This window comes from Oncorhynchus nerka, linkage group LG24, assembly GCF_034236695.1.
Source record: "Oncorhynchus nerka isolate Pitt River linkage group LG24, Oner_Uvic_2.0, whole genome shotgun sequence".
Lineage (NCBI taxonomy): Eukaryota > Metazoa > Chordata > Actinopteri > Salmoniformes > Salmonidae > Oncorhynchus > Oncorhynchus nerka.
The window spans coordinates 15,182,440-15,196,441 of record NC_088419.1 but is presented as its reverse complement, the minus strand read 5'-3'; the positions used below and the strand labels follow the sequence as shown (position 1 = coordinate 15,196,441).

The following is a 14,002-nucleotide window of genomic DNA, read 5'->3' as shown; positions in this document are numbered from 1 at the left end:
ATACAGTAAACCACAAGTCTTTTTTAACTATACAGTAAACCACAAGTCTTTTTTAACTATACAGTAAACCACAAGTCTTTTTTAACTATACAGTAAACCACAAGTCTTTTTTAACTATACAGTAAACTCCAAGTCATTTTTAACTATACAGTAAACCCCAAGTCTTTTTTAACTATACAGTAAACCCCAAGCTTTTTTTTTAATACACTGTGAACCCCAAGTCAATTTTAACTCAAATGCAGTGTGCTCTACCGCAGGTAGATTTTTGGAATTGCTTTGAATATCTGTATTTTTGCATGTACATTCAGTGATTGATTGATTTATCTTATGCTACACAAAGATGAAATAAAATAAATTTTAAACATAACTAATCCAGTAATTTCATTTGATTTTATTCACCCGTTACTGAAATGGTTGTTCCAGTTTAAATGACGTAGGTAGTCTCCTCACACTGTTCGTAAACCTGGCAGTCAGTATGAAAGCAGGTTGCGGGTGAATAGAAACGGTTGAATATCTTAACTCTGGCTGGATTCCAACAGGAATTACACATCATTTTGGAAGCCATTATAATGTAACTTGCAGGTAGGGTTGCACAATTCTGGAAAATGTCCCTGATTTTCTAGAAATCCCAATTGGAAAGAAGTTTGCAACCCAACTTGCAAGCCTGATGCCTGTAAACCATGAGTTTCATGGCCACTGTATTAGGTTAAAGCTAGGCCTCAAAATAAGGCCTTATGAGATCTTTAATGTACTGTCATAAAGGGTGTAACTGTAATGATAACATTCGCCTAGGAACTCTTGGTGAAGGCCACAGGACTGAAAACAAATACAGTCATGGGTGGTAACTCTACAAGTCACTCAGAAAGGCAAGGCACACTTGGAAATTATATTGGAGGCGTGGCTTAGTGGGGGGGGGGGGGGGGGGGACTCAAAATGTTTATGCTGACACAACTCAAATCTGGACCCCCTACAAGCACAGGTGTCAAACTAATTTCACAGAGGGCAGAGTGTCTGTTGGTTTTCGCTCCGCCCTCCATACTGGATTGATGAATTAAGATTGACTAATTAATTAGTAAGGAACTCCGTTCACCTGGTTTTCTAGGTCTTAATTGAAAGGAAATAACAAAAACCTGCAGACATAGGCCCTCCATGGAATGAGTTTGACAACCCTGCCCTGCAAGATCACAGTGACTCTATCGGTTTGATTACTGAATACAAAATCACTTTAAGAAGTAACTGTACTCAGATATAGTAAGTGCAATGGGTTTCCTCAGAAGTTTTGAGTAATGACAGCACATTGGGGTTTACACTGTATAAACAGTTTCCTAGTTACGAAACTGTCTGACTACAACCTGTAGACAAGATGGCTTCCTTCCACTCAAACCAGGAAGTGAATATGGATGTGGCTATGGAGTGCCTGTGTTGGAACTCACAACGTGTACTCATAACAAGTAACCATAACAGCTTCCGACTGGGCACAGACGTAATTTCAACATCTAGTTGAGTTGCAGTCAATTCAACGTAAAATCAACAAACATTTGAACCATGTCTTTGGATTTAAGTTAAAAGTTGGGTGGAAAAAAATAAGATATTCCCTTACGTTGATGACTTTTTGAAAATCCAATCAGTTTTCCACATCATTTTTGTTGTTGAAATTACATTTTAGAATGACAAAAAAAAAAAAATTCTCCCCAATTTCATGGTGTCCAATTGTGCTGGGCGTGAACCCAGAGTCTCTGATGGCACAGCTGGCACTACAGTACAGCACCCTTAACCACTGCGCCACCCGGGAAGCCTTATTACATGGAAATCCAATCTGTTTTTGCCCAGTGGGTTGTTGGTTACAACGTCTACTTCAGCCCTAAAAAGATACGTGCCACAAATCTGGAAATCACATGGTGCTTCTCTCTTCCATTCATTTTAGATTGAGGCGTACAGCTGGATTGAGAAACTATAATTTTGAAGTGTCATGTTGTCACTTTAAATATCAAGATGAAATCAGAAACAATCATCCTGATTTGGTCCCACAATCAGACAAGATCATATTTGCAATAGCACATAATTTACCTCTGTAGTGTATCTCCCCATCTAGGAGGATACATGGACAAAGTATTACTCAGAGAGGGAACATGATAGCGTGCCCACATTGCATCTATTTAGTGTGTCGTTTTGGAGTGGAGCTGACTGACACTGTAGCCCGTGTGCCATCTGCAGCAGCGCCCGCTCTGCCCTCGCTCTCCAGGGAGTGGGCACAGCTATCAGGAGCCATTAGTCTCTACAGTTACAGGCTGACCGGCCAAAGAGAGCTTCTCTCATTGGATGCGACACCGACTGGGCTATTCTAAAGGCTGTCGTTGGCTGGATAATCTTCTCTAGTCTCTACTCTCTCTTACACTGAGAGATAGTCCTCCTAAAGACATGCAGAGGGAAGTGGATGATTCAGCCGCTCTTTGTTTTCTTCTTGTTTACTCATGTTACACATTTGCAGCTAAGAACTGAATTGCAGTTAACTGTATACAGTACATAGCCTGTGCAGTCCTACAACTTATTTAAATAATCCAGATTGCCCACATAGACATGTGGCTGGAAGCACAAGAATACAGTACATTCATTACGATGCAGTTTATTTGACGATGCCATTTGCTCATGTCCCTCTCACTTAAATAGATGCATGATTCAGTGAATGTAATGGAATCATTTGCTGACGGAATAAGTATGTCATTATGTTTCTTGAGGGATGCTTCAAGATGTCATAATGTTCCAGCTACATCACAATACCAAGGGAGCCCATCAATTATTGGCTTTTATGAAGTATAAATATTCGGACATCATAATGGCCTCGATGAAGTAGGCCTACAGGCACTTGCAGACAGAAGTGACAGGCGTGGTGGCCCATTCATTTTCCATGAAGCCAATTCTATCCAGAAAGAGAGGTTGGAGGTGCTCGGGCCCTTGGAAGCTGCTCAGCCGAGGCAAGGAAATAGGATTCTGCTCTATTTTTTGAAGCGGTGCCATCTTTGTTGAGCAGGACCAGCTAACTTGCCACTCTAGCAAATCCTTGTTTTCTAATCTATTTTTTGGGTTTATGATTTGTGTTGGATATAAATAATTTTTTATGCATGTTTATGATGTTATAGCGATTCACTTTACGCACATCGATAATGTTTGTTTATTTAGTTGCTATGGTCATCGTCGACTGTCGCCCTTGTGTGTGAAGGCACTAGCCACTTTGACTAGAGGGACAAGTGGGTACTCAGCGAACATCCATAGCCCATAGCTCTGTATCTGCACAGCTCTTAATAATGATCAGATGTCATAATGCCTCATATGATGTAATCATGCTCTGACATAACAATGCTCTTTATTTTGATGTAACCTTTTACACAGGTTGTCTCATGGAGATTTAATCAAATCTCTTTTGCAAGAGAGACCTTTTGTCTCATGATGTAATAACGCTCTGACAACTACCTCTGTGCAGACGGACGCAGCGCTGATGTTCGACGCGGTGCACGTTGTGGCTGTGGCGGTGCAGCAGTCGCAGCAGATCACCGTCAGCTCGCTGCAGTGCAACCGCCACAAACCCTGGCGCTTCGGGGGGCGTTTCATCAGCCTCATCAAAGAGGTACCGTAGTGCCAAATGTTCAAGCTTCATTGACATACAGTATATGATGAATTTAGTGACTATGACTTCATGCAATCAAGCCATACTGTGTGCTGTAGTAGCATATACAACGTCAAATATACGGAGTATCTTTCATATATTCCTCCGAGTCTCTTCTATTCATTTGAATCCCATGCCCTTTGAGACAGCTTTACCTGTAAAGCACTGTGTACACATATTATTCATTCTGCTGCGCTGTAGCATTGTCAACACATTGTATTGTACATGTTTGGCATGACAATGAATGAACACTGAGAGGAGTTAGCTAAAGCACAAACCGACTGGACCACCCAGCTACCAGCAGCATCCCTGTTTGACCCAACAAACCCTGAACTCTCAGACAGGAAACCAGGGGACAGTTCCATTTAAAATCAGTCAATTCAGGTGACACACTGGGCCTTTTCTAATCACCCCCTGGGTTAATGGAGCAGACCCCCCCCCACATCTTCTGCTGAACACACCCCCTTTTCACCTTCAGTGGGTAATATATGCACCGTGTGAATCTGAGGCTGTGTTATCCTTTTTGTGTATGTGACGACATATCTGTGAGTGTAGATGCAGGTGTGTGTGTTACTATCCAGTGCCCTCCCTAATTATTGGGACAGTGAAGCTATTTTTCTTCTTTTGGCTCTATACTTCAACAGTTTAGATTTGAAATCAAACAATGACTATGAGGTTAAAATGCTGACTGTCAGCTTAACTTGAGGGGATTTTCATCCATATCGGATGAACCGTTTAGAAATATCAGCACTTTACAGGGGAGAAGTCTGTTGAAACTCCTAACCCAATTTTGTTACACTCAAAAGAGGCGTGGAAAACATTACACAAGATATGTGGAATTTCACATCTTAAAGGATACTCATCACTGTGGCACAATCCTAGGCTACAGATAGGAGGGAAGTCTGTGTACTGAAAACGATGGCTAATGAAAGGAATTCGTACTATAGGTGATCTGTACAACGAAGAGGTTTCAATGTCGTACTCAGATTTGGTACAACAATATGATGTGGGAGACAAGGGACATTTCTGGAAATATGAGTTTGAATGTTTGTTAACCGGCTATCAACAAAATCCAGGAAATAACCCAATAGCGGAGTATTTGGAATGACCCAAACTTAAAGCAGAATTCTTTTACTCAATATTTAGCCATCTGCAGAGTAAAGACTGTAAAACCTTTTGAACAATATGGCAAACTGACCTTAAGTGTGAAATTGAGGATGATACCTGGTAGAATATCTTGTCCAGCTCAGGGAGGAACATAAGGGAAGCCAGGAGGAGACTTACTCAATATAAGATTCTACATAGGTTTTATTGGACCCCAACAAGGCTTCATAAAATGGGTCTGGCCAACAATTCTCTGTGTTGGAAATGCCAAAAAGACACTGGGACATTTTAACACACAGTATGGGAATGTACATTATTGCTACCTTTCTGGAAGGATGTTTTGAAATATCTGAAGGAATGGTTGTGGTTAACAATTCTAGTTTCCCCAAGAATATGCCTCCTGGGCATTAGAACAGAGTTAACTAATGTAACAAAGTTGGATTTTGTGTAAAGTACTTAAGTAAAAAAGTACTACCTAAGTAGTTTTTGGGGTATCTGTACTGTACTTTACTATTTATATTTTTGACAACTTTTACTTCACTACATTCCTAAAGAAAATAATGTACTTTTTACTCCATACATTTTCCCCGACACCCAAAAGTACTCATTACATTTAAAAAGGATTTTAGGATCGCCTAAAATGACATACCCAAATCTAACTGCCTGTAGCTCAGGACCTGAAGCAAGAATAGGCATATTATTGATACCATTTGAAAGAAAACACTTTGAAGTTTGTGAAAATGTGAAATTAATGTAGGAGAATACAACACATTAGATCTGAAAAAAGATACAAACAAATGAACATGCGTTTTTATTTTTTATTTTTGTTCCATCATCTCTAAAATGCAAATACTTTCAGATAGGAATCTAGGTGAAATTTAGATTTTGACCACCAGATGGCAGCAGTGTGTGTGCAAAGTTTCAGACTGATCCAGTGAAGAATTACATTACTGCACAATATTTTGTATCAAGTCTGCCAGGAATTTGCCCAAATGTGTCGAATTGGTCAATTGATACATTTTCAAGTACATACCTACAGAGAACATACAAAAATGCTATGGTAATAAGAAAATGTCAATTTACACACTCCCAGGAATGTCATACATGATGGATCACTAGCAGATACACTAACTTTCACACATCCAGATGGCCAGGGGGTTTATCAAACAAAACTATGCTATGCAAATCAGAGCAAGATTACTGAATGTAAGTACATTATTTCCCTTCAGAGGAGAATGTATCAAACCAGTTGCCATGATAAACGTTTTTTGTTGTTGTGCACTCTCCTCAAACAATAGCATGGTATTTTTCACTGTGATAGCTACTGTTAATTAGACACTACAGTTAGATTAACAACAATTTAAGCTTTCTGCCCATATAAGACATGTCGATGTCCCAGAAAGTTGGCTGTTGTATACAACGTCATTTTTGTCACATTAGTGCACGCTAGCAACAACCGTCCCGGTTTAGGGACACCCATCCTGTAAAGGTTCATTAAGAGGACAGGAAAATGGTCCAATTCACACACTTATCAAGAGAACATCCCTGGTCCTCCCTACTGCCTCTGATCTGGCGGACATACTAAACACAAATGCTCCATTTGTAAATTATGTATGAGTGTTGGAGTGTGCCCCTGGCTATCTGTAAAATAACATTTAAAAAATTGTGCCGTCTGGTTTGATTAATATAAGGAATTTGAAATGATTTATACTTTTACTTTGATACTTAAGAATATATCCCACTTTTTTTTTTTGACTTTTACTCAAGTAGTATTTTACTGGGTGACATTCAATTTTACTTGAGTCATTTTCTATTAAGGTATCTTTACATTTACTCAATTATGAGAATTGTCTACTTTTTCCACCACTGATCACTGTTGGTATGGTTACAGCAGCTAGAGTAATCCTCAGAATTAGGAAGGGTTATGCCACTCCTACTTTGAAACCGTGGATAGATTCAATGTTGGAGGTAGCATCGCATGACAAATGCTTTCTAGGATCACTGGTAGAAACAACAATTGTAGAATCTGGACACATTTGATTTGTCGTGTTGTTTCTATGACTGGGAGGTGATGACTATTGCTTGTGAACCCATTTAGGTCTGTATTATAGTTTGGTTTGTTTGTAATAAATACAACTTTGTATAACAAAACAAATCAAAAATATATGTCCCCACATTTTAGAGAATCAAAGGTATTGGGACAAATTCACTTGTGTGTGTTAAAGTAGTAAAAAGAAATAGTGTTTAAATAATGTATTGTGTCATTTTGGAATCTGCACTTAAACCTCATAGTCATTGTTTGATTTCAAATCCAAAGTACAGAGCCAAAAGAAGAAAACATTTTTACTGTCCCAATAATTACAGAGGACACTGTGTGTGTGTGTGTGTGTGTGTGTGTGTGTGTGTGTGTGTGTGTGTGTGTGTGTGGGGGGGGTCCTATCACGCATAATAGAGACAGAGATAAGGAAGACATCTCTACCTGTCTGCAAAACCATATCTCGGCGTGTGTCTATATCAAAGCCCTGTTACATCTCTCGAACGCCAGTCACTAAGGTCACTAAGGTCAGCCATTCGCTTTGCAGACGACAGCGCTTTCATTGTGTGTGTGGTGTTATTGTAGGTCATTTACAGAATGAACCATTGTACTTTCTTCACTTCCTCTCTCCCTCCTCCCCTCCTCCCTCCCTCCTCTCCGCTCCATCTCTCATCTCTCCCCACGCTGTCTCTCTGATCCTCCAATCACTTTGAAGTGAAACTTCAAGCACCACTAACCAACTTCACAGCGTAATGACCTCTTATACCTGTCAAACAAGCCTCCTCTCTGTTGTCTGTTGTTGTGAAATGCAGACAGTGTGGAGAGAGCCAGACGGAACGGCTAGCTAATTGAAATGGAAACATTGTGGGGCTATGGTTTTGGATTGAAATACAATGAAAGAGCATGTAGGATTATGGGTAATTGAGGGATACAATTTGGACACTTTGGATTCGTTTTTTAGTTGAATTGGGTGGTGTGTGTGTGTGTGTGTGTGTGTGTGTGTGTGTGTGTGTGTGTGTGTGTGTGTGTGTGTGTGTGTGTGCGCGTGTGCGTGTGCGTGTGCGTGTCTGTGTCTGTGTCTCTCTCTCTATAGGCCCATTGGGATGGCTTGACTGGACGAATCCTCTTCAACAGAACCAACGGACTGAGGACAGACTTCGACCTGGACGTGATCAGTCTTAAGGAGGACGGACTGGAAAAGGTGTGTGTGTGTGTTTTCAACATTTCTTTGGATTTTCCTTTACTCTTTCCAAATACCTGTAACTTACTTTTCCATAAGGTTACGTTGTGTTTTAAACATACCAAGATATCTTTGAAAACAAAAGAAACCAAAACTCTAACCAAACTTGTGGTACATTTGGGAAAGGCTCTATGATTCAGGGCTGTAGCCAATAGCAGTATCGGATGGGGAGGAACATTTTAAAGTCATTCTGCTGAAGTGAAACTAAAGAAGGTTTCTCAGAGAAGGTTTCACAGAGAACGTTTCTCAGAGAACGTTTCTCAGAGAACGTTTCACAGACTCTTTAGACCTACTAATCTCTCTGAACTAACTTTCTCCAGACCTCTTTCACAAAAAGAAAGAACAGACACACGCAGGTGAGAGGAGATGACTGACTAACTACCGTGTTCATGTCTTTACCTGTTTTACGACTCATTTAGGACGATTTCCAATCTCTATGGTGAAACCATTTATCAAGATTAACTTGTATCATAATGACATTTTTACAACTAGTTTTTAATTTACACTCAAATACACTTAATGAATTATCAACTACGACAGCTGAGAGATTCAAGGAATTGCTCAATGGTTTCACTTTTGGTCTCTGTCTAGATATGGCGTTATGCAACAGTCCCTGTCTGAAGAGAACTTCCTGTGCTCTATCTGTCTGGATGTGTTCACTGAGCCAGTAACCACAACTTCTGCATGGCCTGCATCAGAAAGTACTGGGACAGTGATGACCTGTGCCAGTGTCCAATCTGTAGGAAGAAATTCGACAGGAGACCTGAGATTTGCATCACTGCTTTCATTTCTGAGATGGCTGCTCAGTTCCGGAAGTCAGTTCAACTGAGAGCTAGCCGCAGCCCAGACCAAAACTTTGCCGAGCTTGGGAGAGTGGCCTGTGACGTGTGCACTGGGACAAAGCTGAAGGCTCTGAAGTCATGCCTAGTCTTACTGTGAGACTCACCTGCAGCCTCATCAGATAGCCCCAGCCCTGAAGAGACATGAGCTGATTGACCCAGTAAAGAACCTGGAAGACAGGATGTGTAAGGAACATGACAAACATCTGGACCTGTTCTGTAGGACTGTGTGTTTGTGTTGTGTTTGTGTCCAGTGCAAGAAAACAGACCACAAGACTAACTACACTGTCGCTCTAGAAGAAGAGTATGGAAAAAGACTGCTCAGCTGGGGCAGACAGAGGCAGAAATGCAGCAGATGATCCAGGAGTGACTGCAGAAGGTTCAGGAAATGAAACACTCAGTAGAGATCAGCAAGAGAGAAGCAGAGAGAGAGATAGCAGACAGCGTGCAGGTCTTCACTGCTCTGGTGAGCTCCATTGAGAGAAGCCAGGTTGAGCACATTGAGGTAGTTGAGGAGAAGCAGAAAGCAACCGAGAGGCGGGCTGAAGGGCTCATTATAGATCTGGAGCAGGAAAACACTGATCTACGTAGGAGACACAGTGAGCTGAAGCAGCTGTCACACGCTGAGGACCACCTCCACCTCCTTCAGAGCTCCCCATCCCTCTGCAGCCTTCCACCTAATAAGGACTGGTCTGAGATCAGTGTTCACCGCAGTCTGAGTGTGGAGACAATGAGGAGAGCTGTGTCTCAGCTGCATGAGACAATAAGGAGTGAAATGAAGAAGTTGTGTGATGCTGAACTGAAGTGGATGCAGCAGTGGTCAGTGGATGTCACTCTGGACCCTGATACAGCCCACCCCTCTCTCATCCTCTCTAAGGACAGAAAACAAGTCAGATATGGAATTAGAGAACAGAATCTCGCTGACAAGCCAAAGAGGTTTTCAAAGGGTGCCAGTGTCCTGTGAAAAGATGGCTTCTCTGGGAGATTATACTATGAGGTGCAAGTCAATGAGAAAGACTAAATGGGATTTAGGAGTGGCCAAAGAGTCCATCAACAGGAAGAATTACATTTTCCTGGGTTCTGAGAATGGCTACAGGACCATATGGCTGAGGAACACAAATGTTTATGCAGCTAATGATGACCCAGCTGTCAACTTCCTCCTTAGAGAGAAGCCCCAGAAGGTGGGGGTGTTTGGGGATTATGAGGAGGGTCAGGTCTCCTTTTACGATGTGGAGGCCAGGTGTCATATCTACTCTTTCACTGGCTGCACCTTCACTGAGAAAATCTATCCATACTTCTGCCCCTGTCTTAATGATGGTAAAAACTCTGCCCCTCTGATCATCACTCCTGTCAATCACACAGACTGAAGTTTTTGCAATGTATTTGATTTAAAAACATAATTATCACAACAAAATACATACACAGCACATATCATTAAATAAATGTTTCCTTTGTTTTTGACTTTTCAGCCCAAAAATACTAAAATAAACTAAATGTATATGGTATATATTGTTCTACTGTCCTCTATTTTGGTAGGAGTATTTTCACCACTGTATACAATACTTTGACTGTTTGCTTACCAATGTACCTTTTTGCCCTGGTTTCTTGAGTAATTACATTACTCTATTTCCTGGTTTCTCGTCATGATTATTTCTGATTGGTTCATATTGTTCAAGTATAATGACATAATTGAGAATATTTTTCTTCTAATGACCATATTGTTCTTAAGGAAAGGGGTGTTCTGTCTTAGGATGGCACTGTGCTGTGTACATAAATTACCATTAGGAATGAATGATATATCGGTGAACATATCGGAATCGGAGGATATTAGCTAAAAATGCCAACAGCTGATTCCGCCGATGTTTAGTTTAACACCGATGGGCAAAACCGATGTCAAAGCTGACATGCATATCTACATAACGTAGGTACATGACGTAATGACACCATGCAAAATGTTGTGCTACACGTGCAACACAGCATCCCTAAACTACCCCACAATGTCTGCTATGTGGATCAACAGTCCACAAGTCGAGCAGTCATTTGAAAGAATAAAAACATTTCAACGAGACAACTCGAAGGGCGAAATCCATTAAAGCCAAGATAATGGAATTTATTGCCCTTGACAATCAACCGTTCTCTGTCGTGGGTGATGTTGGCCTTCACCGACTGGTCGAGCACCGGTACACACAATCAAGTGCGCTATTTTTCAGATGTTGCCCTACACAGTAATAGTGTCACTGCTATTAGCTTCTCGACATACATACTATGGAATGCTGTTTGGGTCTTTGCGTGTCAAAAAAGATACTGTCAAAAGCTGTACAAAAAAGTCTGCAAACAAGCAAACACCGGACACGAACGATGAGTTTGCAATACCACGTTGGTAATAAAGCATCATTTGTTCGACCACAATTTCTGGGGTAGCTAGCTTTAGCTTGGTACCTAGCTAGCACCAATACAACCAGCCTAAAAGCAATGACCAGTAGAAACTGCAGTCATTTTCATTATTCTTGGCAATGATTTAGGAATCCTTGTGAGTAAGTATTAGCTAGGTTGCCAGTGGTTGTTCGCCTCTTGAAATTGTCCTTCAGTTCATGAAAATAAATAGTTAGCCAGCTACTTAACCCTGTTGCCCAAAGCTATCATCAGAAGCAGCCAACTGGCTTCATCTGGTTAGTGAGGCTTGACCGGACCGGGTTATGTGTTGTGAAGCTAGCCACAATAAGGAATAAGCACAAAATAAAAGTATGTCATTGGCAGTGATGCAAATTCATTCAAATAGTTGAGTTATGCCATACTTTTATTTTGAAGGCTAACCTCAAAGTCCACTATTGCGGCTAATCCTTCTTGTGGCTAGCTTCACATAGATGGGTCCGACCACCATTAATCAAATAAAAACTGTCTTATAAATTAGGGTTATTTTAGATGATGACACCTAGCTATATAGTTAGCTAGCTAGCTATAGCTACTGAAACAGATCATGTCATTTTGCTGTTTTTGGGGAAGAAAATTGTTTGCATCCATTTTTTTATGACCAGCACTGTAGGTGCGCAACACAACTTTATCATAGCATACGTAACGGTGAATCGTTGTGACATGAAATGCAAGTGATAGTGTAATCAATGTGCAATAACTAGGTCAAAAATGTATGCACGTGTTAAATTATTGTGATGTGCAGTCATATTCAGGTTCTGATTGGTCAACAAGGTTATTTGACACGTCAAATAGTGTTATCTACTGGTCATTGTTTTATTTTTTGACACGCAAAGACCAAAACGGCGTTCTATAGCAAAGACCCAAACGGCATTCCATAGCAAAGACCCAAACGGGGTTCCATAGCAAAGACCCAAACGGCATTCCATAGCAAAGACCCAAACGGCATTCCATAGCAAAGACCCAAACGGGGTTCCATAGCAAAGACCCAAACGGGGTTCTATAGCAAAGACCCAAACGTGGTTCCATAGCAAAGACCAAAACGGCGTTCCATAGCAAAGACCCAAACGTGGTTCCATAGCAAAGACCAAAACGGCGTTCCATAGCAAAGACCCAAACGTGGTTCCATAGCAAAGACCAAAACGGCGTTCCATAGCAAAGACCCAAACGGGGTTCCATATAAACCCTGGTTGAGAATGAAACAACTGAACAAATGAACAAAGAAACAGCACAGCAAGTAAATGAAAGAAATAGGTTTTGATTATGTTTTACTGGTAATGGGGACATGCGTAAATGCCAACAAAATAAGTTGGTAAGTGTGTGTGTGTGTGTGTGTGTGTGTGTGTGTGTGTGTGTGTGTGTGTGTAACCTTTATTTAACTAAACAAGTCAGTTAAGAACAAATTCTTATTTACAATGACGGCCTACCCCAGCTAAACCCAGACGATGCTGGGCCAATTGTGTGCCACCCTATGGGACTCCCAATCATGACCAGATGTGATACAGCCTGGATTCGAACCAGGAACTGTAGTGACGCCTCTTGCACTGAGATGCTGTGCCTTAGACCGCTGTGTCCATGTGTGTGTGTTAACTCTTTAACTGTAGTAGAATGCTTAAAGTCCTTTTAAATATCGGTTATCGGTAACGGTTATCGGTATCGGGATTTTTTTGGCAAGAAAAATATCGGATATCGGTATCGGCCAAAAATGTCATATCGTGCTTCACTAATTACCATTTTATCACATGAGAAATGTGTCACCCACAGATAGGAACGTGGGACCCTCCCAGTGGCCTGAACATGACGGACAACCACAAGAGCAAGACAACCAACATCACAGACTCTCTGGCTAACAAATCCCTCCGTGTCTCCACCATACTGGTAAACACACATCTGGCTAGGTCTCTGTATGTCTGTAGCCCCATACAGGCACACAGCAGCATCACTGAAGGGCTAGGTTTCTGTCTGTCTGTAGCCTCACAGCATCATCACTGAAGGGCTAGGTCTCTGTCTCCATCACTGAAGTCACAACGACTGACAGCACAGATTTAACCCTTCGGTACTATCAAGGATAAGACTTCATAGTCTAACATACACTACTAGACCAGACATGGATGGAGTATGATGGTTTTTTCTCTCTTTTCTCATCATTCTCTTACTCGTTCCTTTTTTGACACTCTTTGTTGCCGTCTTTCTCTGCTCTCTCTTCTCCATATTTCCACTCTTACCTTTCTCCACCTCGCTCTCCCCTGTCTCCCCCTCCCTTATTTGATGTTGCCAAATATTTTAATGGTTACTTCATAGGCAAAGTGGGAAAACGTAGACAGGAAATTCCAACAATTAACAGTGAGCCATCGTACTCATACATTAAAGAACAAATAATGAAAGAAAAGCATTGCAAGTTAGAATTTTGTCAAGTTAGTGTGGGAGAGGCGGAAAAATTGTTATCGATCAATAATGACAAACATCCTGGCATTGACAACTTAGATGGAAAGCTACTGAGGATGGTAGCTGACTCTATAGCCACTCCTATCTGTCATATCTTTAATCTGATCCTTGAGGAAAGTCTTTGTCCTCAGGCCTGGAGGGAAGCCAAAGTCATTCCGCTACCCAAGAGTGGTAAAGCAGCCTATACTGGTTCTAACAGCAGACCAATCAGCTTGCTGCCAGCTCTTAACAAACTGTTGAGGAAAATG

General features: G+C 41.2%; 1 protein-coding gene and 1 pseudogene across 1 annotated transcript in view; both read left to right on the top strand.

Annotated features, from left to right (window-relative positions):
* Positions 1 to 14,002, top strand: part of LOC115116850 (glutamate receptor ionotropic, kainate 2-like) — a 188,783-nt gene that overhangs the window by 112,075 nt on the left and 62,706 nt on the right. The window contains exons 10-12 of the mRNA XM_065008472.1: positions 3,479 to 3,622; positions 7,894 to 8,001; positions 13,074 to 13,187. Of these exons, the coding sequence (XP_064864544.1) occupies positions 3,479 to 3,622; positions 7,894 to 8,001; positions 13,074 to 13,187 (366 nt within the window). The remainder of the gene's footprint in view (positions 1 to 3,478; positions 3,623 to 7,893; positions 8,002 to 13,073; positions 13,188 to 14,002) is intronic.
* On the top strand, positions 8,457 to 10,373 carry LOC115116854 (E3 ubiquitin-protein ligase TRIM39-like; annotated as a pseudogene).